A 27,348-nucleotide genomic window follows, 5' to 3' on the forward strand; every position below is an offset into this window, starting at 1 on the left:
GGTCTTCTCTTCTTCTATTCTCCTTATGTTTGTATGTCAGTGATGGAAAAGTATATGTAAATAAATGGAAGTGGATTACAACCAATATTCAATTGACCTACATAGGAGAGTATAATAACATACATTCATGCACATATATTATCTCCCATGGAAACTGTCGCAATACAAAATTGCACAAACATTAAACAACAAACTTTGCATAGAGTTCTGTATGTACAATAAATCATGGACCAATTTACATAATTTTATACCATTGAAATATATTTTGAATGTTTAATCTGATGTTTTACTCTGGCTTCTATAGATAGAGAACACTGGCATAACAATTAGTTGTTATTTTCTTATTTATTCTATCCTATTCTATATAACCATACAAACCATCATCTATCATTTTACAAACCGGCTTCTACTTGAAGTGCATGATCTTGCTGATGTAAAATAATACAACGGACATTGCACCAAACTTCCTTCCTAAAAGAGTAATGGCTCTATAGTTCCTATCTATGAAATAAAGCCCACTTTTCATATGTAAAAAGTGTGTGAGTCATACATGTGGATATATTAGACGAGAGGCAATGACAACGCCATAAATTTTTCATAAGTCAGGGAATAGCCCATAAATATCTAAGGCATGTCCATCCTTAACTGGAAGCTAATTTGATTAAAAAAAAAGGGTAAAAAGAACAATACTTCAAGTTCATGTCAAGTATATCACAAAGAATAAATGTCAAACGAGGTTTTTCATTCTGTCTTTTTCTTTGCTGCAACATAGGTTATGACAGTTAAAATTGAAGATAACAGCTGCACAGAGAGGAGGAGGGGGGGGGGGGGGGTTTGAGACGGTGAAATATTAAAAATTTAGGTAAAACGAGCAAACCTGTAGATTTAGATCTCAGATGTGTCCCAAAGGTATCTATTTCAAAATTAAAACACACATACACGAATCTGTCTTTCTAAACTGTATATATGTTCCGATATGTATCCAACATTGATATCGAGACCCTTTTGAGGTAGAGAAATGCTTAGTCTACAAAGAAATCCCACAAAAGTAAACTTACAAAATGATGTAGCTAAATGTGGTGCGCAAGATTATAAAGCTCCTTTTATTGATCTGACATCTCACATTGAGTCACATCCATTTGTAAGTATGCTTTTGTAGGATACCTTTGTAGATCTGAACTTCTCTTTAAGTTATCCCTGCTTCCTAGATGTAAATCCTCTCAAAACTATCCATGTACTAATTCATATCAACTTAATCTCCAGAAATGAACATACATTTAAAGCAACACCAAATTCATTGAATAGATAATTGAAGTATTGAGAATGATTCAGTATATTATTGCTAAAAGGATAATGGTATTCACTGTAAAGATGGTAAAGATGATTTAACCCCTATCTAATGATCCCTGTATAAAGTACAAATGATAAGATGCCCACTGACCTTTACAACAGAAGCAAAATTATCATCCAAGATAATAATATCCGAACTTTCCTTTGCTACTTCAGTTCCTTGAATGCCCATAGAAAGACCAATATCTGCCTATAGTCCAAATGGTATAAATGTGATCAACCATGATGAGGAAGTCATTCATGTAATAATGGAAAGTGTAGTAAATAAAAGTTTTCGAACTATAAGAGGCACAGCAAGAAATTGCTTACACAATGGCAAAATGCACATGAGCACAAGCCCAATACGTTCAGAATCATGGACATTTTTGTCGAAGTCTTGCTTCAATTATATCCGAATCTATGCTTTACGCACACTAATGGTTACACTTTCGAATTGTATAAATCTCAAGTTCAATAAACATCTATGATTTCTGATGCAACTAGACATGTGTTATTATTGCTGGGAATATTAATTGGTATAAGATACATGCTGGGCTTCTCCCATTCACGCAGACAATATGTAGTTGTAGCATTAAGTGCGGGATTAATGCACAGATAGGATACTGATTGCGTTTACAAATCATATACTGGGCATGTATATCTTCATATCCATGTAATGAGAAGTTTCCTAGTGAAACACATCTCGATCCAAACAACTTTGAATTTGAGTTCTGACAGCATGTATATCTTCATAACTTGCCGTTATTTATGAACCACTTTCGCATGCCTTTAAGGTTAGAAAAAAGGATATAAAAATTCAAAGATACTTAAATAAATATCTTGATAAAGAAGCCATACCTCATGAAGTGCAGGAGCATCATTGGTACCATCTCCTGTTACAGCTACAACTTCTCCCCCCTTACGAAGTGCTTGCACAAGCAAGAGCTTATCATTAGGAGAAGACCTACCCATCACCTATACATCAGCCATAAATGATTTATTACAACATGTTATATTCCACGAAAGTAATTAAGAAATATTTTTGAGTTTGCGATCAGGAACATGCTCCGGGGGGGCAGGGGGTAATTTATACTAATGAACATCCTGTAAATTAATATAGAAAAACCACGCTACTCGAATCATACCGCAATTTTCTTGGCAAGTTCTTCCCTTTCTTTCTCAGATAATGCACGGAATTTTCTTCCCTCAATAATGTTAGGCTCAGTAGCTTCCTCACTTGAAGCAAGTATTGCACACTCCAAAGCTATTGCTTTCGCTGTTTGAAGATTGTCTCCCGTGACCATTCTCACCTATAAATAACAAATATGGTTCCCACAGGTAATTTTGGGATATTTTTTCATTATAAGTTATCTAAAGAAATACACAAACAAATAATCATAAACAACATTCATAGACACATAATGGAAATCTTGTATAAAATCAAACCTGATTTTAGATTAATTCCAAGTTGGATAGGCATTGGACACATTTTTTTTCTAATCAACAGCTTTGCATCAACTTATGCCTTTCAATCGACATTATTATGGGAAAATATGGATGAGATGCTTCTTCTTTCTTCAGTCATGTAAGCTGTACTTTAAAAGACTATAACTTACTCGTGTTTACATTATATTTTCCTCAGTTGATGCAGTGCGATTTTCTTAGAGAGACATAATTGAGTTTTTATTTTTCCCTTTGTTTACAATTAATAAATTTTTTTTATCAAAAAACATAAAAGAAATAGCCCAAGTACACATGATCTATACAAGAGAAACACCTAATTAGAAATAGAAAAAGATACAAGGAAACGATGAAAACTAATATTAAAATTTATAGCAATTGCCCAAAGAAACAAAGCATTGAAGGGGAAAGTTTTAAACTCTTCCATCGTCTGATTGCGATCCTCAAATATTCTATCATCCTTCCCACTAAACGCACCACACTAGGCAGATAGAAGCCATCCTCCACACTACTAAAATTTGTAAGCTTCCATATAAACTTCTCCAACTAAAAGAGGTCTACTATCCTTTGACATAACCCAAGCCAGCCCAACTCTACCACAAATACAATCCCACAAGGCTCTATCTATCTCCCAATAAAGTAAACAATGGTATACAGATTTCCGTTCTTTCTGCACATACAACACCAATATATTACAATGATGCGATGTTATCTTAAATTATCCATGATGAGGATCTTGCCCAAGGAGGCCATCCAAGCGAGGAAAAAAAAATCCCTACTGGTGGCACCTTAGTTTGTCAAATACCACTCGAAGGAGAAGATTTAGCATTCTGAGGCACAATGACTTGATAAAATGATCAAACAATAAACTTCCTTTTCTTGGAAGGGGTCCAAAAGAATCTAATCTGACCTCCAAAAAAAGTTCTAGAAGAATACAAGAGATTGAGAACTTCTGCACAAGGCATCAACTTCCCAAGCATGGGCCACTCTACAGAAGCTCTCTTTCCATTTAGGGGACAAATTGGAAAACTCCAATAGATCAGACATTGAGGCTTCCTACACACCTGCAGGGTTATATACGCTTGGGAAGGTTTCCTTGAGGGCCCCTGTCTTTACACCATGAATCATGCCAAAATCTAGTCCCGAACCCATCAACTACCTCAAGTCTAGAATGACTAGAAAAACCCTCACTCTTCTGATATATTTCTATAACCCCAAAACCTGTGGTCCATGCACCTCATTAGAACACCTCTCACGGCAAGCATATCCAAATTTAGAATCCACCGCAGCTTTCTACGAAGCTTCCCCCTCATGTTTGTAATGACAAAGCAAAGTGATAAGCTCGATTCCAGAATAAGTGACTTGATGTACAGGTTGCTGAATGTCATCATATAAGCCACATCTTATCCTAGGACAAAACTTTGATTTTCCCACCAACCTTTAAAAAGCCCGTCACTTTCAGTGATTTGAACCTTCTCGATACAAAAAGGTTCAATTAATGCAGAACACCATTAACGCAGCCAAGCATCAGAAACAGTATCGATGTTACAAGTCATTGATTAGTTTATGCTGCAGGAAAACCAAACAGATCTATTGATAAAAATAAACCCAAAATTTTGGCCACCGTCACGAGGACTACATTGACCTCTTGCTGTCTCAATCTTAACAGAGAAAGGAGTGGACAGTTAAAAGTATATGCTACAAATGATCATCTCCTATTCTATCAAACATCTATCTAAAATTCTTATATGTGAACAAGATGTAAAAAGAAAAAAAAAAAAAACCATAGAAAGAATGCTATCAAGGCATTTTGTGTTGTTCCAGAAAAGTATTACAGGTGCATGGTAAGCCAATTTATTTTCATTATGCTATGGACAGTATGCCTCAAACACGGGATTTGTGTATACATGCATATATAAATATGTAATTCAATTCGTTTCATTAAAAGCACAGAGGGACACAACCCCATTATATAGGATGTATGCAAGAGATAAACCCTTCAATGAGTAAAAGAAGAACATCCATAAATTCAGAAACATTAGAAAACAGGGACATTATACACCCCTGCCCATGTATAAAGTGATTCGTCCACCAATTTCTTCAGCCTTTCCACTGAAATCTCATGATCTTCAAAGCTAAAGCGCTCTCCTTATTGTCCAATTAAACACAATATGGTCATCCTCCAAGTAGCTAAAACCGAGCATCCTCCCAATTGACCTCTTCAAAATCTAGTAGTTCTGTGAACCTATCAAAGTCTGGATGTGTTGAGCAAAATGTTGAAGGCGACTGTGGATAGGGGTTTCATCTTGTGCTTCTCGGTGCGCAGTTCTTCATGGCAGTATTAATGTTTCCCATTTACGCTTTGCAGATGACACTTTGATCATCTACGAGCCAAAATCTGATCAAATCTGTTCTTTATGGGCACTTTTGCTATGTTTTGAAGCTGTATCCAGTTTAAAGGTGAACTTGTCAAAGTCTAGAACGGTCCCCCTAGGTTTGGTCAATAATTTAGGGGATTTGGCTGATATTTTGGGTTGCAAGGTTTCTTCTCGATTACCTCTCAAAAGAAAATTTGGGTTGCAAGGTTTCTACTTTGCATATGAAGTTTCTTGATCTTCCTTTGGGGGCACCTTATAAATCCAAGGCAATTTGGGACAGGGTTATAGAGAAAATTGAATGTAGATTGGCATGTTGGAAAAGGATCTATTTGTCCAAAGGTGGTAGAATCACCTTAATCAAGAGTACCTTATCTAATATCCCAACATATTTTCTATCTCTATTTCCTTTGTCTGTAGGAGTGGCTAACATAATGGAAAGGATATTTCGTGGTTTCTTGTGGGGTGGATTGTAGGATGAGAAGAAATTTCACTTGCTCAAGTGGGACAAGATTTGTACTCCTTTATCTTTGGGAGGTTTGGGGATTAGAAAGCTGAAAACTTTCAATAAGGCACTCTTAGGGAAATGGTTATGGTGGTACCATCAAGAAGGCGATGCTCTTTGGAGGATTGTTATTGATGCCAAATATGGGAGTATTTGGGGAGGTTGTGTTCAAACAAGGTAAGAGGGGGCATACGGTGTGGGAATGTGGAAATTCATTCGTAATGGATGGGGGTTGTTCTCCAGAAATTTCAGATTTGTGGTGGGTAAAGGTAACCGGATCCCTTTTTTGCATGACTTATGGTGTGGGGATGAGGCCTTGAAGAATGTTTTCCCTTCTCTCTTTTGAATTGCATTGGATAAAGGCACTTGCGTGGCTGATTATATGGACAACACTGCTGGTTGTATTCAGTGGTCGGTAAGCTTTATTAGAGATGTCCAGCATTGGGAGGTGGGAGACATCACTGATTTTTATAGCTTGCTCTATGCTTCAAATATAAAATCTGGAGGGGAGGATAGATTACTCTGGAATCAGCTTGATAATAAGAAATTCTTGGTTAGATCTTTGTACAAGGCCTTGGCATCACATTCTTCTACTGATTTTTTTCCTTGGAAAAATATTTGGAGATGCAAAGTGCCTCTCAAGGTGGCTTTCTTCGCGTGGTTTGCTTCTCATGGGAAAATGTTTACTATTGGTAAGCTGAGAAAGCATGATATCGTTGCAATGGATTGGTGCTTCATGTGCAAAAGGTGTGGAGAATCGGCGGATCACCTTCTTCTCCATTGTGATGTGTCAAAGGCCTTTGGGGATGAGGATTTTGCTAAGCTTGGCATTGTTTTGGTGATGCCCAAGAGGGTAGTGAATCTTTTGGCCTGTTGGAGAGGGATTCAAGGAATTTGTCAAATAGCAGCCATTTGGAAGATGGTACCTCTTTGTCTTATGTGGTGTATTTGGAATGAGAGGAATGGGCACTGTTTCGACAATAGATGTGGAAGGGATTAGAGCCTTCCTTTTTCGTACTTTGTTGCTTTGGGCTTCTGTTATTGTAATGGATGGGATTAGTCTTAATGACTTTTGTGCTATTTTCCAGCTTTAGCTTGTAATTAGGTGTTTTTCGCTTGGATACTTCCTGTGTACTTGGGCTATGCCTAATTACATGGTTTAATAAATTTTTTACTTATCAAAAAAAAAATCTGGTAGTTCTGTGAACCATCTAGGAATGACCAATTCTACCACAAAAATTCTTAAAATCATATTCACAATGGAGAAGAAAGTGATCAACAGATTCTCTGCTCCTTTCGCACATGCAACACCAATCCACAACTATGACATTTCTCTTCATTAGATTATCCAAGGTCAAAATCTTTCCAAGAGCTGCTGTCTAGCCCTACAATACTTGAACTGTATGTAACAGCGAGGCATGAGCCTCATGTCTTATCCACAGGATGGATGCCAAAGCATGAAATGTCTTTCAAGACTTTAAGATGATGTAGTTCTATATGCTTTACAAAGAATAAATGAGAACAGCATGATAAAGATCAGCCATGATTATGACAACTAGTGTGCACTGCTCCTGTTGTCCTTACCAGTAATGCAATCGTATCGAATTATCAAGGATTTTACTATAAGACGGACAAAAAGTTTGATGAGAAAGCAAAACATGTCTATTTCTGAATAAATTAAAATATTGGACGATTTAAAATGTAGAAGAAGATAATTCGTGGAACACCATATAGAGATAGACATACAGTTACCATTACCATCCTAGACATTGAAGTGGAGTCTACCGCTCGTATATGGCTTCAAGTAAAAAACCTAAGCTTGTGCATCACTCATAAAAAAAATTCTCATCACTCCCATTCCTTGACCAAGGAGGATTGCAGAACAGGCAAATAACACTATAACAGGTAGCAAAATAGAACATTGAATTTAGTCCTAGAAGGATATAAATCTGTCACCAATACCTGAAACTGGAGATGCACTAGATACTCTACAAGGGTACATGTCCATATGATAATGGTTTCAGTGCACAATGCAAATCAAGACATCATGACTATACATAGAAAAAATGTGAATCAATTATTCAAAAAGATGCAAGAGACTACCTTTATACCAGCATTTGTACACACTTTGACTGCGTCTTTCACACCAGGGCGACAGGGATCCTACTCACAATCCAAGGGACAAGTACATTGTGAATTTGTAATATTTGATGAAATTAGAAGGCACCACAGGAATAATATTAGCATCATATGCAGCAGAATTAATTGTTTGGACTTGGTTGAATGCTCTGATCCACAGACACGACAACAACAGATTCATCAGCACTACTACACCACCAACATTAGACGGGGTTGGTGACCCTTACCAACAAAGAACAAATAACATCATAGCCATCAAAAACTGTGAACCACAATCCCATTTTGACTATCATGGATAGCCCTCCTTTTTTTGAGAGAAAATAAATGGAAGAGAGAGACTAAGTAAATTCAAAAAATGTCCTAGTAACCTTGCTCTAATACCAAGTAGTTTTTTTTTATTTTATTTTTATTTTTTAGAGATGGGGTTTAGATAAAAGAAGAATTGGAATAGAGGAAAATGGTGGGTTGGGGAAAAATACACACTACCCTCTTATATCTAACAGTTATACATTCATTGGATATACTTGATTATACACTAACAATTCTCATAAAGGAAAGCAAGAACAATAATGCATGGTAAATTAATAATTTTGTTTCTTGATGTTTACCTTTATACCAACAATAGCGAGCAAAACAAGGCCATCTTCAGGTAAAACCCATTTAGCTAAACAATCCTCATCAGTAGGAACTTTGTCCAATTTATATGATCTATATGCAATGGCAACGCATCGCAAACTGCTTGCAGCCATGTTGTCAATAGCTGCATTAAAGAAGTCCTGGGGAAACCATTTGAGGCATTGTTTCAAAATTTATGTACAAGTTTCAATGCTTCAAACGACATTCACCTTAAACAAAATGATATCAATCCGCTAATGCTAAGTCATTTCGTGTAACATATATTAATCAACAAGGTTCTGTTCAGACTTATAGTCCAAGACAAACATGTAAAAGTTATGTCTCATATGAGCTGTCTCAATGATCACAAAATATATGGAGTATAACCATAACAAACGGTTGCATCAATGGTCACATAACAAACGCATAGCTTAACATTCCAATTCGTAGCTAAACCAATAAAGATTTCTTACCGGCAAGATTAAAATATCATTTTTTTAGTTAGAACTGAAACTAATAATTTCTTTTCTAGTTCATGTTACCTTGACAATCATGTCTGTTTTCTATATATTGTGCATTACCACCATCTTTGTGACGGGATATGATTGTGTTTATGCAACTAATGGCTAGTATTTGCACACACTGAATTACCACCATCTTAAAGGACAACTTCTGTTCACGTAACCAAAAGCCACGATTCATGTATATAAAATAATGTATGCACTCTTCATCCATAACTTCTTGCATCTACATTTTCACTTAATTTACATCACTTCTGCTATTTAATTCCTTTGGGCTTTTATTTTCATTTTTCATTTTTTGTTGCCATTGCTTCCACAGAAACTTCCTTCAGAGGTATTGTAAGCAAGAAACCACCATCCTGACCTTATCTTCTTCAATAGATTGCAGGCAACCATTTGAGTCAAGATACTCTTTACATGAGGCTAGAACAATCTCAGCTGCTCCCTTCCAGTGTATATGAACTTCAGACTCATTCTGCCACAAAAGTTATTTATGAAAGCTCATGAGCAATTGCTAAATTGGGTGAATTAGGCAAACAAGAGAGACGCTCAACATATAAAATTAACATGCAATGATACTAGTTCAATGGTCAATCATGAATATCCATGAATTCCATCTATCCCTAGTCAATCATGCCTAGGTGTTGCTCTTGTATATGTCCCGTGTGCCTAGACTATGCCTAGTTCTTGTCCATAAAATTCTTATTTACTGTTTAAAAAAATACCATAAATCTTCCATGTAAACCTTTAACCCAAAATCTGGGCCAAAGTTTCAGAGTAGATAATTTGGAATGTAGGCACCAGTTGGTTTAAGAGGTAAACAATTCCTCTAAATGTAAGTGACAATAAATTAAACTTGACATGAACATCTTCTACTCTATCCATTTTGAGCTTAGATTACCATCTTATTTTCAAAAGTTTGTACTAAATAATTAAAAGGGGGGGGGGGTTATCAATTATAAAGTCTGATTAGATTATTTCTTTAATGTCCAATTTGAGCTTGGAAGGCATCCGTCTTGAAAAAACCTTTTTCGACAACCATTTGTCACGTTTTATCACACATTAATAGCATTCACAGATGTACCAAATTATGGGTCAAAAATACTCTTGGGATGATACTGATCGACAAAACTGATAAATTACCAATTGTTCCAAAAGTTTAACCTGATAGAGAAAAATAAATAAATTTAATGTCTTAACAAGTCTTATAGCACTCCTCTTCAAGTGTGGACCCAAGTTCTCCCTCTATGAGCGAGGGCCAATATGGAATTAATGTTAAATTTCCTCATCAAACATGAAGAACACAGTAAAGAAAAATGAGATCTTGGTATAAGTCAATTACCCGTTTTACAGCAACACCACCACGCTTTTTCTCTGAATTGAAAGGAAAGACATGGAGAACAGCTGACTCTGATCTCACAACATCAAATTTCATTCCCAGCTACAGCACAAATCAACGCTAAAATGAACTCTACAATGTATAAGAAGAAACAACCTTGGACACTAGATCAAGTAAACAACGATACCATGATTGCCCAAGAAAGAATAGCCTTTTCTGTAGGAGATCCAGTAACCTCTGTATTTCCATCCTGCCATAGAAAAGTCACAGATAGAATTTAATCCTATAGAAACAACCGTATAATGAATAGGAAAAATTAACTATGAAAGAGCAACCAGATAAATTCATGGAACTAAATATTAACTTGATGACAGAAGAAAATAAGGCCAGGCTTAAAGATCAAAATGATGCTAATCTCCTTCAAAAAGCAAGGATATTCTAAGTAAATCATTTGGATGATTGTAACACGGACACCGTCATATTATATTGCCAAACAAGTTGCATTACTTAGGAGGAAGAAAGCATTCTTTTTTTTTTTTTTTGATAGGTAAAATAAGTCTTTATTCATCCAATCAACTGTCAATTACAAATCAGAATATGCCCTATTTAAGTAGGAACATTAGAAACTAAAAACTCATGGAGATCCATGCCATTAAAGTCCACAACAATGGCTCAAGTACAAAGAGTCCTAAAGAATAACATTTTTAACTCCACCATAGATCTCTCTGTCTTCAAAAATCCTCTCATTGCACTCCTGCCACAAGCACCACATAATACAGATAGGAATAATCTTCCAAACCGCTTTTGATCTGTCGTACACCTCGAATTGCGGTCCAGGAGGCCAAAACATCCAGCACGGTTCTCTGCATAACCCACGCTATGTCCATTCTGTTAAACACCTCATCCCACATATTCCTTGCTACTTCGCAATGTAAAAGTAAATGATTCACCGACTCACCCCCTCTTTTACACATACAACACCAGTCTGTAATGATTATGCTTCTTTTCCTCAGATTATCCGTAGTGAGAATCTTTCCCAAAGACACCGTCCACACAAAGAACAAAGCCTTGGGAGAAGCCTTATTGCACCAAAACTTTCTCCAGGGAAATTGTATCTCAGGAACTTGTGTGAGAACCTTGTAGAAAGAGTAGACAGTGAACACCCCTTTCCTTGCCGAACACCACCACAGATCATCTATATGCTGGAAATTTGGACGACAAGAATACAAGAGACTATAAAAATCTATGCCCATCTCCCAATCCTGTGCCGCCCGATTGAAATTGATATTCCAGTGGATGTTCCTTCCTTCTACTTCCAAAACCTCCGCCACCATGGCATCTTTAGCATTTGCAATCAAGAAAAGTGTAGGAAACAAGTCTTGAAGAGCACTATTGGTACACCAAACATCCTTCCAGAATCTGATCTTGGAACCCGTACCCAATTGCAGTCTTGTGTGTCGATGGAAGACCTCCCACCCTCTTCTAATGTGTTTCCATAGCCCCATTCCAACTGCCCCTTTAACTTCTTTAGTACACCAACCCTCCCCTAAACCACTATATTTGTTCTCAATCACAGTCTTCCATAATGCTTTTGGTTCCTTACTATATCGCCACAACCATTTGCCAAGTAATGCAGAATTAAACACCCTCAAATTTCTGATACCCAAACCGCCATTGGAGATGGGACGGCACACCATCTCCCACTTGACTAAATGGAATTTAAACTCTTCGCCTAAGCCCCCCCACAGAAAGTCTCTCTGTAGCTTCTCAAGACGACCTGCCACACTTGCCGGTATAGAGAATAAGGATAAGAAATAAGTGGGTAGATTAGAGAGCGTACTTTTAATAAGCGTAATCCGGCCCCCTTTTGACAAGTACATTCTCTTCCAACCTACCAATCTCCTTTCTACTTTCTCAATCACGGTATCCCAAATAGAGGGCGCCCTCGAGGCTATACCCAGTGGTAATCCCAAATAACTCATAGGAAGAGATGCTATCTTACAACCCAGAATGCCAGCTAGCTCTCTCATATTCTGAACTTCTCCAATAGGCACCAACTCAGATTTAACATAATTCACTTTTAAACCAGACACTGCTTCAAAACAAAGCAACAATGCCTTCACAGCCCTCAACTGATCTGGATCGGCATCGCACATAATAAGCGTATCATCTGCAAATAGTAGATGCGAAATAGTAGTGATGCCTCTACTTGGCGAGCTAATCTGGAAACCACTAATAAAACCATTAGTCACTAAAGCTGAGATCATCCTACTTAGTGCCTCCATAACAATAACAAAAAGTAAGGGAGATAAAGGATCCCCCTGTCTCACCTCGATAACAATAAGAAAAGGTTGTCCCACCTCGATAACAATAAGAAGAGCTTTAAATTGATCTTCAAAGCCCTCTCAAGAAATCCATACACAATCACGAATTTCATCCACCTTCTAAAGAATCCAATCCGAGTGTAAACCTACCCATAAAGGAGTCGAAGGCAATGAACAGATAGGACTAGGATCCTCCAATCCATTTATAGAAGCACCTGCCCCAAACTCCTTGCAAAAACCAACTACAAATCAGGCACCTCCATAGACTATTCATCTGAGAACTACTCATCATCTGAAAGGTCCTCAACATCATCCTTCAAAGTACACAAAACTCTGGAAGAGTCCTCAATCTTTGTTCACCAAAGAAAGCATCCTCTCACCATTGGCAAATGCAGTGACATCTGAAAATTTCCCCTTAACAATTTCAACACCATTTGGAGATAATTGATGGCAAACAGAGGAGAGAGAAGGTCTAGCGTCGCCTTGAAGACAAGCAAAACATTCATTCCGAGCAACCCCTAAAGTAACCATTACCTCACCGCATCTGGCCACACAAACCTCGGGAACTTGTTCCAAGGTACTCGTCGAAGGGTCTCTGGCGAGCTTTTCTGCAACGACGAGGAGCCTGCTGGTGAGATCAGAGGCTAGTCGCTCTCATACCTGAAGTAGATCTGGATACGGGTTGGACCCGCCACTCTGAGGGAGTGGGCCTAAAATTTGGCCCTCTAGGTTTTTATTCTTCAGCCCGGCCCACCAGGCCTAGAATTTGGGCCTCTAGGCCTCGTTTGGATAGCGGTTGGTCTCATCTCAACATCCAAATACTACTTAAACACACACTACTCAAATACAAACACTTTTCAATTTCTCTTTCATACTATTTCATCTAATCATTACTATTTTCCCAACTTTCATATAAAGCACAAAAAACAACTCAATTTCTTTAAATCTCAAAATAAAAATAATATTAAAAAACTATATTCTAACAATCTTTTAATTTTATAATATTTATATTCAACTTTTTCTTTCTCCTTTCCCAAAACCTAATAAAAATCTTAGTTCAAAATATTTCACTACTATTCACAAACCATCTCACTACTATTCACAAATTTATCATTTCATCTCATATCATCTAACTATCTAAACAAGGTCTTATTATTCTTTTAGCCCAGCCTAGCGTCACAACCTGCATTCTCATCAGGTCCAAAAGCATTCTCAACTGGAGGGTTTAAAATACGTGGGCCATGCAACCCATGACCCAAGCCCATAATCAGGCCCAAACCCAAAACAACTTGGTTCATCAGACCATTCATCTTCTCCATAACCCCCGACAACTCCACTAGCCTTCTTTGGATGACAGTTGTCGACACGCAAAGCAAACTGCCTGCCCTTTTTACCATCACTGCCAATCACCTTACCCTTCTTTCGAGCATGAACCTCCCTCCACCACGTTCAAATTGCTTCCTGTCGGAGAACATGCCAATGACCTCAGTCCCGAAACATATGAGGCTCCTTTGGAAGGGAAGAACCTCTCCACAGACGGCAGGCTTCCAAACCCCTCCCCACATCGAGCCATAGAGTGTTTAGGAAGAGAGTCCAATGCTCTATTTACATCTACCAAAATAGAGGCTTTGAAACCAGCAACCATACGAGTGTAATACACAAATCCTTCCCAGCCATTACCATTCAAACATTCAAGAATAACCAAAAAACCTCTCTTATTCCCATTCCCATAATCAACTGCAAAAAAGACCCATCGAATTAATGTGGCGTTGAATAGTAAAAACTCCATTACGCATCCACAACTTTTTGAAAAAACCTTCATACCGAGAGATTTCTAAACATTCCTCTACCTTTGCCACTCATGAAGCCATCGACCCACTTAAGGAGATATGCCTGACCACCCTTCTACTTTTTTCAATAATGCAAATGCAATTTCCGCCCTCCTTTGCAAACACAAAAGTCTTCGATTCCACCGTCAAACGCCTAACACCCGTCATGAATCTCCACTCTTGAAAAAATAAGGAAAGATAAAAGGATGCTAACAGCGCAATAAGTAAATTTATGGTGTAGGAGTGTGGAAATTTATTCGAAATGGATGGGGAGTTCTTCAAAAATTTCAAATTTGAGGTGGTAGGGGATCTTAGATCAAATGTTGGCATGATTATAGTGTGGTGATATTGCTTTGAAGAATGCTTTCCATTCTCTTTTTTTTTTGGATAAGTAAGAAATATTTATTGATGCTCAGAATTAGGCATAGCCCAAGTACACAGGTAGTATACACAAGAGATATACCTAATTACGGCCTACTAGGAAAGAAAGAAGCATACAAATCAATAACCTTAGCCCAAAGTAAAAAGGATTGGTAAAACAAGTCTCTGATACCCTCCCAAGAGCGTACTCTATTTTCAAAGCAACGACCATTCCTCTTGTTCCATATACACCACATAAGATATAAAGGCACCACCTTCCAAACCTCCGCTACTTGACGATTTCCCCTTACTCCATTCCAATAAGCCAATAGATCCACCACCCTTTTAGGCATCACCCAAGCAAAATCTAGCCTTGCAAATATATCATCCCAAATAGCCTTTGCCACGTCACAATGGAGAAGAAGATGGTTTGTTGATTCTCCATTCCTTTTGCACATAAAACACCAATACATTAAGAAAATACCGTGCTTCCTCAGCTTGTCTATTATCATAATTTTTCCTTGAGGCCAACCAGCCAAAAAATGCAACTTTTAGAGGCACTTTGCTTTTCCAAATACGCTTCCGAGGGAAAACAATAGAAGATTGAGAAGCCAAAGCATTATAAAAGGACCTTGCTGAGAAGTTCTTGTTTCCCAGATGTTTGTCCTCTACACCATGTTGCAATGTCAATCCGTATATCTTGTTGTATAAATAAAAAATATCTCCCAATTCCTAATCTTGTAATGCCGTTATAAATCGCACAAATGGCACATTCCACTGCAACAAGCCATTCAAAATGTCCACATGATTAGCAACTGAAGTTGACTTGTACAATGCTATTCTGAAAAGAGAAGGAAAAGCCTCCTTGAGAGCAATTTCACTGCACCAAACATCAAGCCAAAATCTGACCCTAGTGCCTCGATCCACCAAAAATCTTAAATTGCAAGAGAAGTCCTCCCAACCCTTCCTAATAACTTTCCCGACACCCACACCATATGAACCATGCACTTCATTAGATATCCAGCTGCCTTAAGTGCTCACAAATTTAGCATCAACCACGGACCTCCATAGAGCATCAAATTCTTGATGGTACCGCCAAAGCCATTTCCCAAGTAAGGCCTTATTGAAAACATTCAGCTTTCTTATCCCCAAACCACCACAAGAAAGGGGGGAACAATTCTTATCCCATTTAATCAAATGAAACTTTTTCTCATCTCCAAACCCACCCCACAAATAATCAAGGAAGATTTTTTCCATTCTATTAGCCACTCCAAGAGGAATCAGGAATAAAAAAGGAAGTACGTAGGGAGATTGGATAATGTTCTTTTAATAAGAGTGATTCTACCCCATTTGGAGAGATACATCCTTATCCAACCAACCAATCTATTCTTGATTTTTTCAATAACACCGTCCCATTTTGACTTGGATTTATAAGGGGGACCCTAATGGAAGACCAAGATACTTCAAAGGGCAAAGAAGAGACCTTACAACCCAAGATGTCAGCCAATTCTGTAATAGAAGGTTATGCCGACCCATCCTCCTATAGATTTTCCCTTGGAAGAGCATTTGGAGAAGCAAAGTGCCTATCAAGGTTGCTTGCTTTGGCTAGTTGGCTTCTTGGTGGACCATCTTCTTCTTCACTGAGATGTGGTTAAGGTTTTATGGGATGAAATTTTTGATGGGCTTGGCATTGCTTGGGTGATGCCTAGGAGAGTGGTGAATCTTTTGGCTTGTTGGAGAGGAATTTAGGGCAACCGTTAAATTGCGACTGTTTGGAAGATGGTGTCATTATGTCTTAAGTGGTGTACTTGGAATGAGAGGAATGGTCATTGTTTTGATAATAGAGAACATTTGATAGGAGGGTTTAGAGATTTTTTCGTCCATGTGTTGTTATTTTGGGCTTCGGCTATTGACTTTCATGCTGTTTTTCACAGCTCTTAGCTTGTAATTAGGTGTTCTTTTTTTTTTTTTTATAAGTAATTAAGTGTTCTTCTCTTGTATACTTATTGTGTACTTGGGCTATGCCTAATTATGTGGATTGATAAATTCTTCTTACTTATAAAAAAAAAAAAAAAACACAGAACTTACAACACATCTACTCTAGAGAAAAGAATGCCACTCGCTTTGACCCATGCAGGAAAAAACTTCAATCTTGAGCAATGCACACAAAGTTTGCCAGAGTATTATTCTCAATCATGCGTGTCCTCAAGGAAGTGAACATGTATCAATCAACACTTATCTCACCTGTATAGAGGAGCAGTGTTAAGATAAGGATTTTCTCTGCTTTCTTAGAGGTTTTATGTTAGAGAATGGGTCAGTTAGCACTAAGATCTCAAGTGGCTCCAATCTTCCTTATCTCCATGAGGTTTATTCCCCCTCGGGGTCTTTAGTGCTCAACACCTTTTGATGTGGCCTTCAGTCCTAATGAGCACTCTTGCTCTTACTGCCTTAGTGGTTTTGCAAGATCTCGAGGACATGCTAGTTGAGGTGGTCAGCGTGCAGATGGTGGACATGATTTGAGAGGAGACAGCCACCCTAGTGTCCGCGAAACTAAGAAGTGTATAAGTGATCCTCGTAGTGGGTAAATATAGGTAGTGAATAGGATCTCACATAATTTGGAAGGGAAAAGTTGTTCCATTTTATAATGATTCCAAAGGGCTCTAATTGTACCATTGACTAGTGCTTGAGAGCACATGTGGCTTGGGCCTTCCTTGAGGCATTACAAAAGGAATCAGAGCCAAGCTCAACAAAAAGTGTGGGACTTGACCTGTGCTACCTACGATGGAGTGAGTATAGGTGATGAATAGGATCCCACATTGCTTAGGTGGGAGAAGTTCTTTCTCTTTATAAAGATTATAGGAGGTTTCAACTATACCATTGACGGGTCTTTTTGGAGTATGGGCCAAATGTGGCCTGAGCCTTTCTTGGGAATTACAGTACATGCTATGGCCAGAACAATCATACACTAGATGAAATCCATGGCAAACACACTAGATTTGCCAATTAGGCATCCTCTTAGGACAATCCCACTCTAGCTTTGGGTTCGTTCACTCTTTATTACATTTCAAGAGACCAAGTGGATCTCTATACTGCGAGACAAGAATACTCAATTCCTTGCTCATGAAAAGTGGCCCTTTTTCTCTACATCCACTCTTTCTCAGTTAGATAGTGCCTCCCATTATCTTTTCTTATCTACTCACAATCAACGCAACATCAACTCTAGTGCCATTGAGCATATGACTAGTGTCCATTCATCTCTCTAGTGATCAAATTGACAAATCACCTCAGAGTGTTACACTAGCCAATGGTTCCTTGCCAAAGTTCATGGCTCCAAATACTCATTTTAGTCCCATCCTTGAGTTTTTATCTACTTTCCACATATATCGTTTTTCCTTCAATTTGTAGCTCATCTATGGCTCATATTGCAAGTAAGATGACATAGTTACAACACTTTCTTCAGGAATTAGGCCTTCTAGCACCTACTCAGATCCCACTCTATACACATTGCTTCGAACCCGGTGTTCAATGAGAAGACAAGCATATTCACAACCATTTGTACAGGATAATATACCAAGTGGAGACATGATGTACTTAAGACTTCATGTAGAAGGTGCCAAATAGGATCCCACGTTGCCTGGAAAGGATACACTTTTACAGTTTATAATGATTCCAAGACGAATTGTAAAATTGACTTGTCCATGTAGAGGATAAGCTTATATGTGCTTAGGCTTTCCTAAAATCATTACAAGTGGTATTAAAGAAAATCTCAGCCAAAATTGTGGAACTTGAGTCATGCCAGCTTAGGATTGATCTGAAATGAATGTTAGGGATTTAACAGTAGGAGATTTTAACACGCCAAATTCAACTTATAGGGAAGATATATGGATTGCAAACTGTAGAATTATAGAGAGATTTATGTTTAAGGATCTGTTAGCAATATTAGGGGCTAATATCTAGGAGATCTACAGCTAACAGATCAGTTTTTCTTATCCCATGATTTTAGGAGATTTGGTAGTCTGTTACCAAATCTGTAGATATAAGTTTCCTGTTTTATAGCTTTCAGTTTTAGGTAGTTCTGATTTCCTTTCTAGATTAGCTGTAAATATCCCTAAAATAGATGAGCATTATCATCTATATAAAGAGGGGCCTGTAACCTTATTTTTGGAATAATGGAATCTTACTCTTTCCTTCCACAAACAAGATGGTATCAGAGCAATCTCTGAACCCTAATTCCCTCATATGACCAAATACGGGAAACATGATTCAAGAGCTACCGTTTTCCAAATCACCTCCAATCAGGAAGCCATGGCTTCTAACAATGATAGTAACCTCATGCCCATTACAGGACACAAACTGAATGGGAACAACTATCTCCAATGGTCCCATTCCGTAATGATGTTCATATGCAGAAAGGGCAAAGATGATTATCTCACCGGAGATGCTGCCAAACCAAACAAGACGGATGAAAAGTTCAAAGTCTGGAATGCCGAGAATAATATGGTCATGTCATGGCTCATTAATTCCATGACAAATGACATTGGAGAAAACTTTCTTCTCTATGGAACAGCAAAGGAGATTTGGGATGTTGCCAAGGAAATATATTCTAACAATGAGAATACATCGGAATTATTCGAGGTGGAAAGTGTTCTTCATGACTTCCGCCAAGGAGAATTAACAGTGACTCAATACTTCAACACTCTCAATCGGTATTGGCAGCAGCTAGACTTATTCGAGGAGCACAATTGGAGCTGTCCGAATGATGGAATCAGATATAGACAAATAATTGAACGGAAAAGAATATACAAATTTTTGATTGGATTAAATAAGAACCTTGATGAAGTACGAGGAAGAATTTTAGGATCCAAACCACTACCAAATATCCGAGAAGCTTTTTCAGAAGTTCGGAGAGAGGAAAGTCGAAAGAAGATCATGATGGGATCTCAAGATTCTGTGACAAATCCTGAGAGTTCAGCACTTGTGGTGAGAGGGAATCCATCCAACAACAACAGCGATCACAGACCAAAGAAAGGGCGACCATGGTGTGATCATTGTCGACGTCCTGGTCACACCAAGGACAACTGCTGGAAGATTCATGGCAAACCAGCAGATTGGAGGCCTTCCCGGTTTGCCAATGACAAAGAAGGACGAGGCAACCTTGCTTCCATGGATGAACAACCTCCACCCGAACCAACTCCCTTCAGCAAGGAACAGATAGAGATCTTGCAGAAAATGTTCAGCCAATCCTTGCCTGCACTAGCTCCCATTGTAGTTGGTACCGGATCCCTGGCACAAAAAGGTAATTTTTTAAGTGCTCTAAATGCTAACAAGGAGAGGCTCAGTCCATGGAGTATAGACTCAGGAGCTTCTGATCATATGACTGGAGATGAGAAGCTATTTTCAACTTACACCCCATGCTATAAAAATTTAACTGTGCGAATAGCTGATGGTTCACTCTCAAAGGTGGCTGGTACAGGCTCGGTTCAAATTTCAGAGAACATCACTCTTGATTCCGTTCTACTTGTACCAAAATTAAATTGCAATTTACTGTCCATTAGTAAACTCACTCGGGATCTCAACTGTGTTAGTAAATTTGGCTCAAATCTGTGTGTATTTCAGGTCTTGGACTCGGGGAAGACGATTGGCAGTGCTAAGATGTGTTCGGGGTTCTATCTTCTAGAGGTTAATGATCCTCCTCAAGGAGCAATTCATCAATCAGATTGTTCAGTGTCCAGTAGTCCTGTTTCTTTGTCTGTGAGTCAGTCTAATAATGATAGTGCAATTATGTTATGGCACTATAGGTTAGGTCATCCAAATTTCTTGTATCTTGAGAAGTTGTTTCCTTCATTATTCCATAGTAAAAATCCAAATGAATTTCAATGTGAGATCTGTCAATTCTCTAAACATATTCGCAATTCTTATCCTAACAGATCCTACAAAGCATCTCAACCTTTTTCCATGATTCATAGTGATATATGGGGCCCTTCTAGGATAAAAAATGTTACTGGTTCTCGCTGGTTCATTTCATTTATTGATGATCACACTAGACTCACATGGGTATTCCTCATGAAAGAAAAATCTGAGGCAAACCAGATCTTCAAAACCTTCAATACCATGATCCAAACACAATTCCAAGCAAAAATTCAAATTCTGAAAACTGACAATGCCAAAGAGTATTTCAATTCCAGCCTTAATGATTATCTCATGAGTCATGGTATTGTTCACCAAAGTTCCTGTGTTAACACTCCTCAGCAAAATGGTATTGCCGAAAGAAAAAACCGGCATCTTCTTGATGTGGCTCGGTCTCTTATGTTCTCTACCCATGTACCAAAATATTTCTGGGGTGAAGCCATCCTTACGGCTGCATACCTCATAAATAGGATGCCATCTCGGATTCTTAACTTCCAGACTCCCTGTCAAATTCTCCTTCAGTCCTTTCCCATTACTCGTCTCATCTCCACCATCCCATTCAAAGTTTTCGGGTGTTCAGCTTTTGTTCATGTCCATCAACAACACTGGGACAAACTTGATCCTAGAGCTCATAAATGTATTTTCCTTGGGTACTCTCCAACTCAAAAAGGATATAAATGCTACTCACCGGTCACTAAACAATTCTCACTCCATGGATGTCACATTCTTTGAGCAACAACCTTATTTCCCCAAATCTGATATTCAGGGGGAGACTAATTTTATCCTAGAATATCTGCTTTGGGATATTGAAGAATCACCTCATGTCTCTCATAATTCTGACCAAACTTGCCCATCACTAAATCATGAATCACTTCCTCCTCAAAATCTCTCACTTGAGTCTTCTTACTTCCTAGAACCTCCTACTCAAGATCAAGCCAACAATCCACCTCAAAATCTGGACACACCTCAAAATCTGGACACTATTCAATCAACAAAGAGTGATGAATTGATTACCTACTCAAGGAGGAGAAAGAACCAAAAGGAGATGGAACAACAAGCATCTCTTGAGCAAACCCAAGAGTCTGACTCAAGTCCTAGACCAAGTGAAGATCCACCAGGTAACACTAATCCTGAAACTAATGATGACAGTGGCCTTCCTATTGCTGTGAGAAAAGGGGTAAGATCATGCACAAAACATCCGATATACACATTTGTGTCATATGAAGGATTGTCACCGAAGTTCAAAGCTTTTGTTGCCAACCTTGACAACATCCAAGTTCCTAATAATATAAGCTCTCGGCTCACCAGAATGGAAATCAGCAGTGTATGAAGAAATTCATGCACTAGAGAAAAATGGAACTTGGGAAATCTCTGACTTACCAACCGGGAAACGCCCAGTAGGCTGCAAATGGATCTTCACAGTAAAATATAATGAAGATGAGAGTGTTAATCGGTTCAAGGCACGGCTGGTTGCAAACGGATTCACCCAATCATATAGAATCGATTATGAGGAGACATTTGCTCCTGTAGCCAAGTTAAACACAGTTCGGGTTTTACTATCTTTGGCTGCAAACCTTGACTGGCCTCTCCACCAACTAGATGTCAAGAATGCCTTTCTAAATGGGGACCTAAATGAAGAAGTGTGCATGGAAATTCCCCCCGGATTTGAGACACAAACTACATGCAACAAGGTTTGTAAACTTAGGAGATCTCTATATGGGCTCAAGCAATCTCCAAGAGCTTGGTTTGAAAGATTCACAAAGGTAGTGAAGAAGCATGGCTACTCTCAATGTCAGACGGACCATACACTATTTGTTAAACACTCTTCTGCAGGAAAACTTGCTGTCCTCATAGTGTATGTGGATGACATAATCCTAACAGGAGACTATGAAGAGGAAATCTGCACCATCAAAAGTTTACTAGCTGCAGAATTTGAAATCAAGAACCTTGGGAATCTTAAATATTTCCTAGGTATGGAGATTGCAAGGTCAAGAAAGGGAATCTCTGTCTCACAGAGAAAATATGTCCTAGATCTCTTAAAAGAGACTGGAATGCTCGGGTGTAAGCCGGTAGATACTCCTATGGATCCAACTATCAAACTAGGAGCTAAGGAAAATTGTGCACCCGTGGACAAAGGAAGATACCAAAGATTAGTAGGTAAACTAATATACCTATCTCACACACGACCAGACATTGGATTTGCTGTTAGCATGGTAAGTCAGTTCATGAACAATCCAAATGAAGAACACATGGAAGCTGTGTATAGAATCCTGAGATACCTGAAACTAACACCAGGTAGAGGATTATTTTTTGAGAAGAACCAAAGAAGAGATATTGAAGTGTTCAGCGATGCAGATTGGGCAGGATCAGTACAAGACCGAAGATCAACTTCAGGATATTGCACCTTTGTGTGGGGAAATTTGGTCACTTGGAGAAGTAAGAAGCAGTCAGTGGTGTCAAGAAGCAGTGCAGAAGCTGAATTCCGGGCAATGACACACGGTATTTGTGAGGGAATTTGGTTAAAAAGGGTGCTAAAGGAATTAAAAATTTCAGATGAAGAACCTATGAAAATGTTCTGTGATAATCAATCAGCAATCAGCATTGCCAAAAATCCAGTTCATCATGATAGAACAAAACATGTGGAAATTGATCGACATTTTATAAAGGAGAAGATAGAGGAAGGAATAATCAAGATGTTGTACGTGCCTACATGTCTTCAGACAGCAGACATTCTTACCAAGGCTCTATCGAGAAAGGTGTTTGATGATCTGAGTTCCAAGCTGGGGTTAATTAATATTTACCGCCCAGCTTGAGGGGGAGTGTAGAATTATAGAGAGATTTATGTTTAAGGATCTGTTAGCAATATTAGGGGCTAATATCTAGGAGATCTACAGCTAACAGATCAGTTTTTCTTATCCCATGATTTTAGGAGATTTGGTAGTCTGTTACCAAATCTGTAGATATAAGTTTCCTGTTTTATAGCTTTCAGTTTTAGGTAGTTCTGATTTCCTTTCTAGATTAGCTGTAAATATCCCTAAAATAGATGAGCATTATCATCTATATAAAGAGGGGCCTGTAACCTTATTTTTGGAATAATGGAATCTTACTCTTTCCTTCCACAAACAAGACAAACTATACAGAAAGAAGGATTTCTTGCAATTAATAATAATTCTATCAAATTCCAATTTTAACAGTGACCAGTCTTTTTGGATTATAAACTCGTAGTTGATTTAGGTTTTCCTTGGATCATTACACATAGCTAATCATTTGTCAAGAGGGTTGAGGCAAATAAGAATTGTAAGCATACAGTTCATTTTGCTTTCTAAAAACCACTCACAAACAATAACTAAGATTACAACCTAGAAACTAAGCTCTTGCTAGATACTGTAGAACAAAAGAGAGGCACTAACCTTGGATATAAAAACATTGCCTGTGGTATTCTGTGCAATTCCCTCAATAAGTAAAGAGGATAACAATGGATGCAACTGCGAAGAGTCACCTGGTGATTTTATCTTCTTTCTCCCAGCATATGCCTCAACAATAGTCATCTGCAATGCACAAAATTAGAACATGCATATATAATTAAAAAATTTTAACAGCACAAAATTAGGAGAAAAAAATCCAAATAGTTGTCCGTAATAAGTTTAAAAAAGAAATATAAAATCCCCCAATGAAGATATCGTGTTAGTAGAAACTTATTCAATAGTAACCCCAGCAGCATTTGATCCCAAATTTCTGAGGTTGCTTTCCTTTTGAAGGATATAAATATTTCAGATGATTCTTCAACAAAATTACATCATTTACAGAAAATTTATGAAAAAACATATTCGTTGAAAATGACCCTTTTCCATCGATAAAACAATCCAAACTACAATCTGCCTAGCAGACTAGTGCTAATACAGAATGTAACACATTTTTATGCAAAATAGTGAGAGCCTCAAAAACATTATTCTAACCATCTTAGGCATATTTCTGATCTCTTATACAAGCGATAACTATTTGAAAAGCATAGACTATAAAAAACAAATCTCTTATAGAGTTTTTCTACATACAGTCACTTTTTCGTACTCCTTGCGCACTCTATTGATGTGATTGACCAAAAAAGTTATTTTATATTAAAAAAAAACTGATGCAGCCAATCACATTAGTGGAGTGAACAAAAAGTACACAAAAGTGGCTCCACATAAAATTTTTACTAAAGATAGAGTTTGTTATCCATCAGTACACCTGGCACATTTGGAACAAGATCTTTCATAGTAGATTTATCAGAATAGTCTGGTCCCACCAAGCCTTGATAGGTCACTTTTACATTAGAGCATTCCCAATGACGTGTAAATTCCTATTTGAAATAGATAACCAAAACTACTTTATCTATTTTAGCTAATGACTTTTGAAATGTACTCTACATCACCTTATCTACTCTTTCTCCATATAATTTAGTTATTCTTTCTTTATTCCTTCTAAAACAAATTTTTGATAGGTCTTATGCCTTCTAAAAAAATATGATTACCTCCTCTAACTACAAATAAATTTGCAATATCCCCATAATATCTTCCAAGATTTGCAATTTCAACAAATATACTGATGTGATTGCAATGTTTAGTAGAGTTACGATTATTTTTATCTCTATCAAAATACAACGTTCTCATAATATTGTAGCCTTTATCATGTTTTATAGAAGTGTTATGTTTCTACCTTTCTGAAAAGAAACCAGTGTAATTGTGAGAAAGATAAAGGGGTGAGAGTGAAATAGTGTGATGTTGATAAATATAAAAAATGAAAGGAAAGAAAGAATTTAAAAAAAAATAAAATAAATTATTAGATGAACAGTGCTTATTCACATATAATGAATTACTCCAGCACAAATAGGTTTGCAGTTATTTTACATCATCCGATGGAGACCTTTTTTAAACTATTGTTAGCCATTTAAATGCAAAATAGCTAAACCATGGTCAGTGCTCTTAGATTGTACACAGCGTACACATCCTGATAAAAATCTTTGATAGGTCTAATACATTAAGTGCATGTTTGAGGTTGTGGTGAGAAATATAGTTTATAACTTATAGCCTAAGTAATAAGTTCTACTATTAAAAAGCTATTTTAGTTTGGTAGCCATATGTTTAAAGTACTTTCAAACATATTATATTTGTTTGGAAACAAATTTAAAAAGTACTTTATGAGGTAGAAATGACGATCATTGATCTTTTAGGGTTTGTTTGGATAGTGAGATGAGATAAGATGAGATGAGATGATTTTAAATGAGTTGAAAAAAATATTATTATAATATTATTTTTTTTAATATTATTATTGTTTTGGGATTTGAAAAAATTGAATTATTTATTATATTTTGTGTGAAAATTTGAGAAAGTTGTAATAATGAGATGAGATGGTTTAAGTATCCAACCGAGCCCTTAAAGATTATGACCATATTTTTAAAAGTTTGAAAGTTGTAATTATATGAAAATTGAATAGGTATTTTCGCCCATTGACAATCTTTTTAAAATTTCAACTACATTTCGGATTATCTAGAAAAGTGCATTTGAAGAAAAGTATCAAAAAATATTTTAATTTATTTGAGATTAAAAAGTACTTTAATATGTAATACTAAAACAACCTATTTTTATTTTTTTTATTAAAGAATTTTTAAGACTATTTAAACATTTTTTAAAACTCCTACCGTAATCTCATGCTCTAAATGTGGGTATTCGTAACTACATACAGCATTTATTTGAGAAGTATCTGAAGGCACCAAATGTCAAATAACATCAGAACACGTGGAGTATTTCAATGCTTACTAATGAGAACACACCTGATTCAGGGTTAATGTTCCCGTCTTATCACTGCAAATTGTAGTTGCAGAGCCCATAGTTTCACACGCTGAAAGTCTACGAACCTGCAAGTCTCCATTATTAGAGAAGGGATTAAAAAAAAAAGTAAACTGAAACAAAATCAATTGTGTTAAAGCTAAAGCAATATATGTGGAGAATAATAGATACTGAAACTTGCCAAAGCTTTATCTTTCATCATTTTCTGCATTGAGTAAGCTAGGCTGCCACAGAATGGACATACAGAAACAAAATGGAAAAGAATCATAGAGATTGAGAATATGAACAGATTAGCCTTAGCTCTACTATATTTGCAGTCTGAAACAAAGTAGTTGCTCATACATACGTCAATGTGACAGCCAAAGGAAGCCCTTCAGGCACTGCAACAACGACAATGGTAACCTAATATAATGGGTTTATAATTAGTCAAAGACATAATATAAAAGCAAATATAATTGGTACAATTATAGAGTAATGCTACATACAGTTGTAGAATGCGCAAACACCATACAGTCGCTTTGAAAAATAGTGGAGTCTACTATTAAAAAATTAATTTTCTTTTCATGTGAGTCTCGTATTTATTCATTTTTTTCAAAATGATTATACGGTATTTGCACACTCACAACTACATGTAACATTACTCTTTATTAAAAAACTACATTAAAAGAATTTAGAAACTGCACTTACTGCAATGGTAAATATTTTAATAACTTCGTCTACTGCATCACTAATGCTAGTCTTGCCACGGACAAATTGGACACTTCCATTTGGATTTTTTGTATGTCCAGTGAAGTATCTAAAAATATAAAATTAGATTAT

At 37.3% G+C, this 27,348-nt stretch overlaps 1 protein-coding gene across 1 annotated transcript in view; it reads right to left on the reverse strand.

Moving 5' to 3' along the window:
• Window positions 1–27,348, reverse strand: part of LOC109021209 (calcium-transporting ATPase 9, plasma membrane-type-like) — a 61,363-nt gene that overhangs the window by 18,384 nt on the left and 15,631 nt on the right. The window contains exons 14-26 of the mRNA XM_019003808.2: window positions 27,217–27,325; window positions 26,876–26,931; window positions 26,711–26,753; window positions 26,514–26,597; window positions 24,115–24,252; window positions 10,472–10,534; window positions 10,288–10,386; window positions 9,310–9,420; window positions 8,418–8,585; window positions 7,774–7,833; window positions 2,475–2,639; window positions 2,188–2,304; window positions 1,442–1,540 (exon numbers count right to left, since the gene is read on the reverse strand). Of these exons, the coding sequence (XP_018859353.1) occupies window positions 1,442–1,540; window positions 2,188–2,304; window positions 2,475–2,639; window positions 7,774–7,833; window positions 8,418–8,585; window positions 9,310–9,420; window positions 10,288–10,386; window positions 10,472–10,534; window positions 24,115–24,252; window positions 26,514–26,597; window positions 26,711–26,753; window positions 26,876–26,931; window positions 27,217–27,325 (1,312 nt within the window). The remainder of the gene's footprint in view (window positions 1–1,441; window positions 1,541–2,187; window positions 2,305–2,474; window positions 2,640–7,773; window positions 7,834–8,417; window positions 8,586–9,309; window positions 9,421–10,287; window positions 10,387–10,471; window positions 10,535–24,114; window positions 24,253–26,513; window positions 26,598–26,710; window positions 26,754–26,875; window positions 26,932–27,216; window positions 27,326–27,348) is intronic.

This window comes from Juglans regia, chromosome 12, assembly GCF_001411555.2.
Source record: "Juglans regia cultivar Chandler chromosome 12, Walnut 2.0, whole genome shotgun sequence".
Lineage (NCBI taxonomy): Eukaryota > Viridiplantae > Streptophyta > Magnoliopsida > Fagales > Juglandaceae > Juglans > Juglans regia.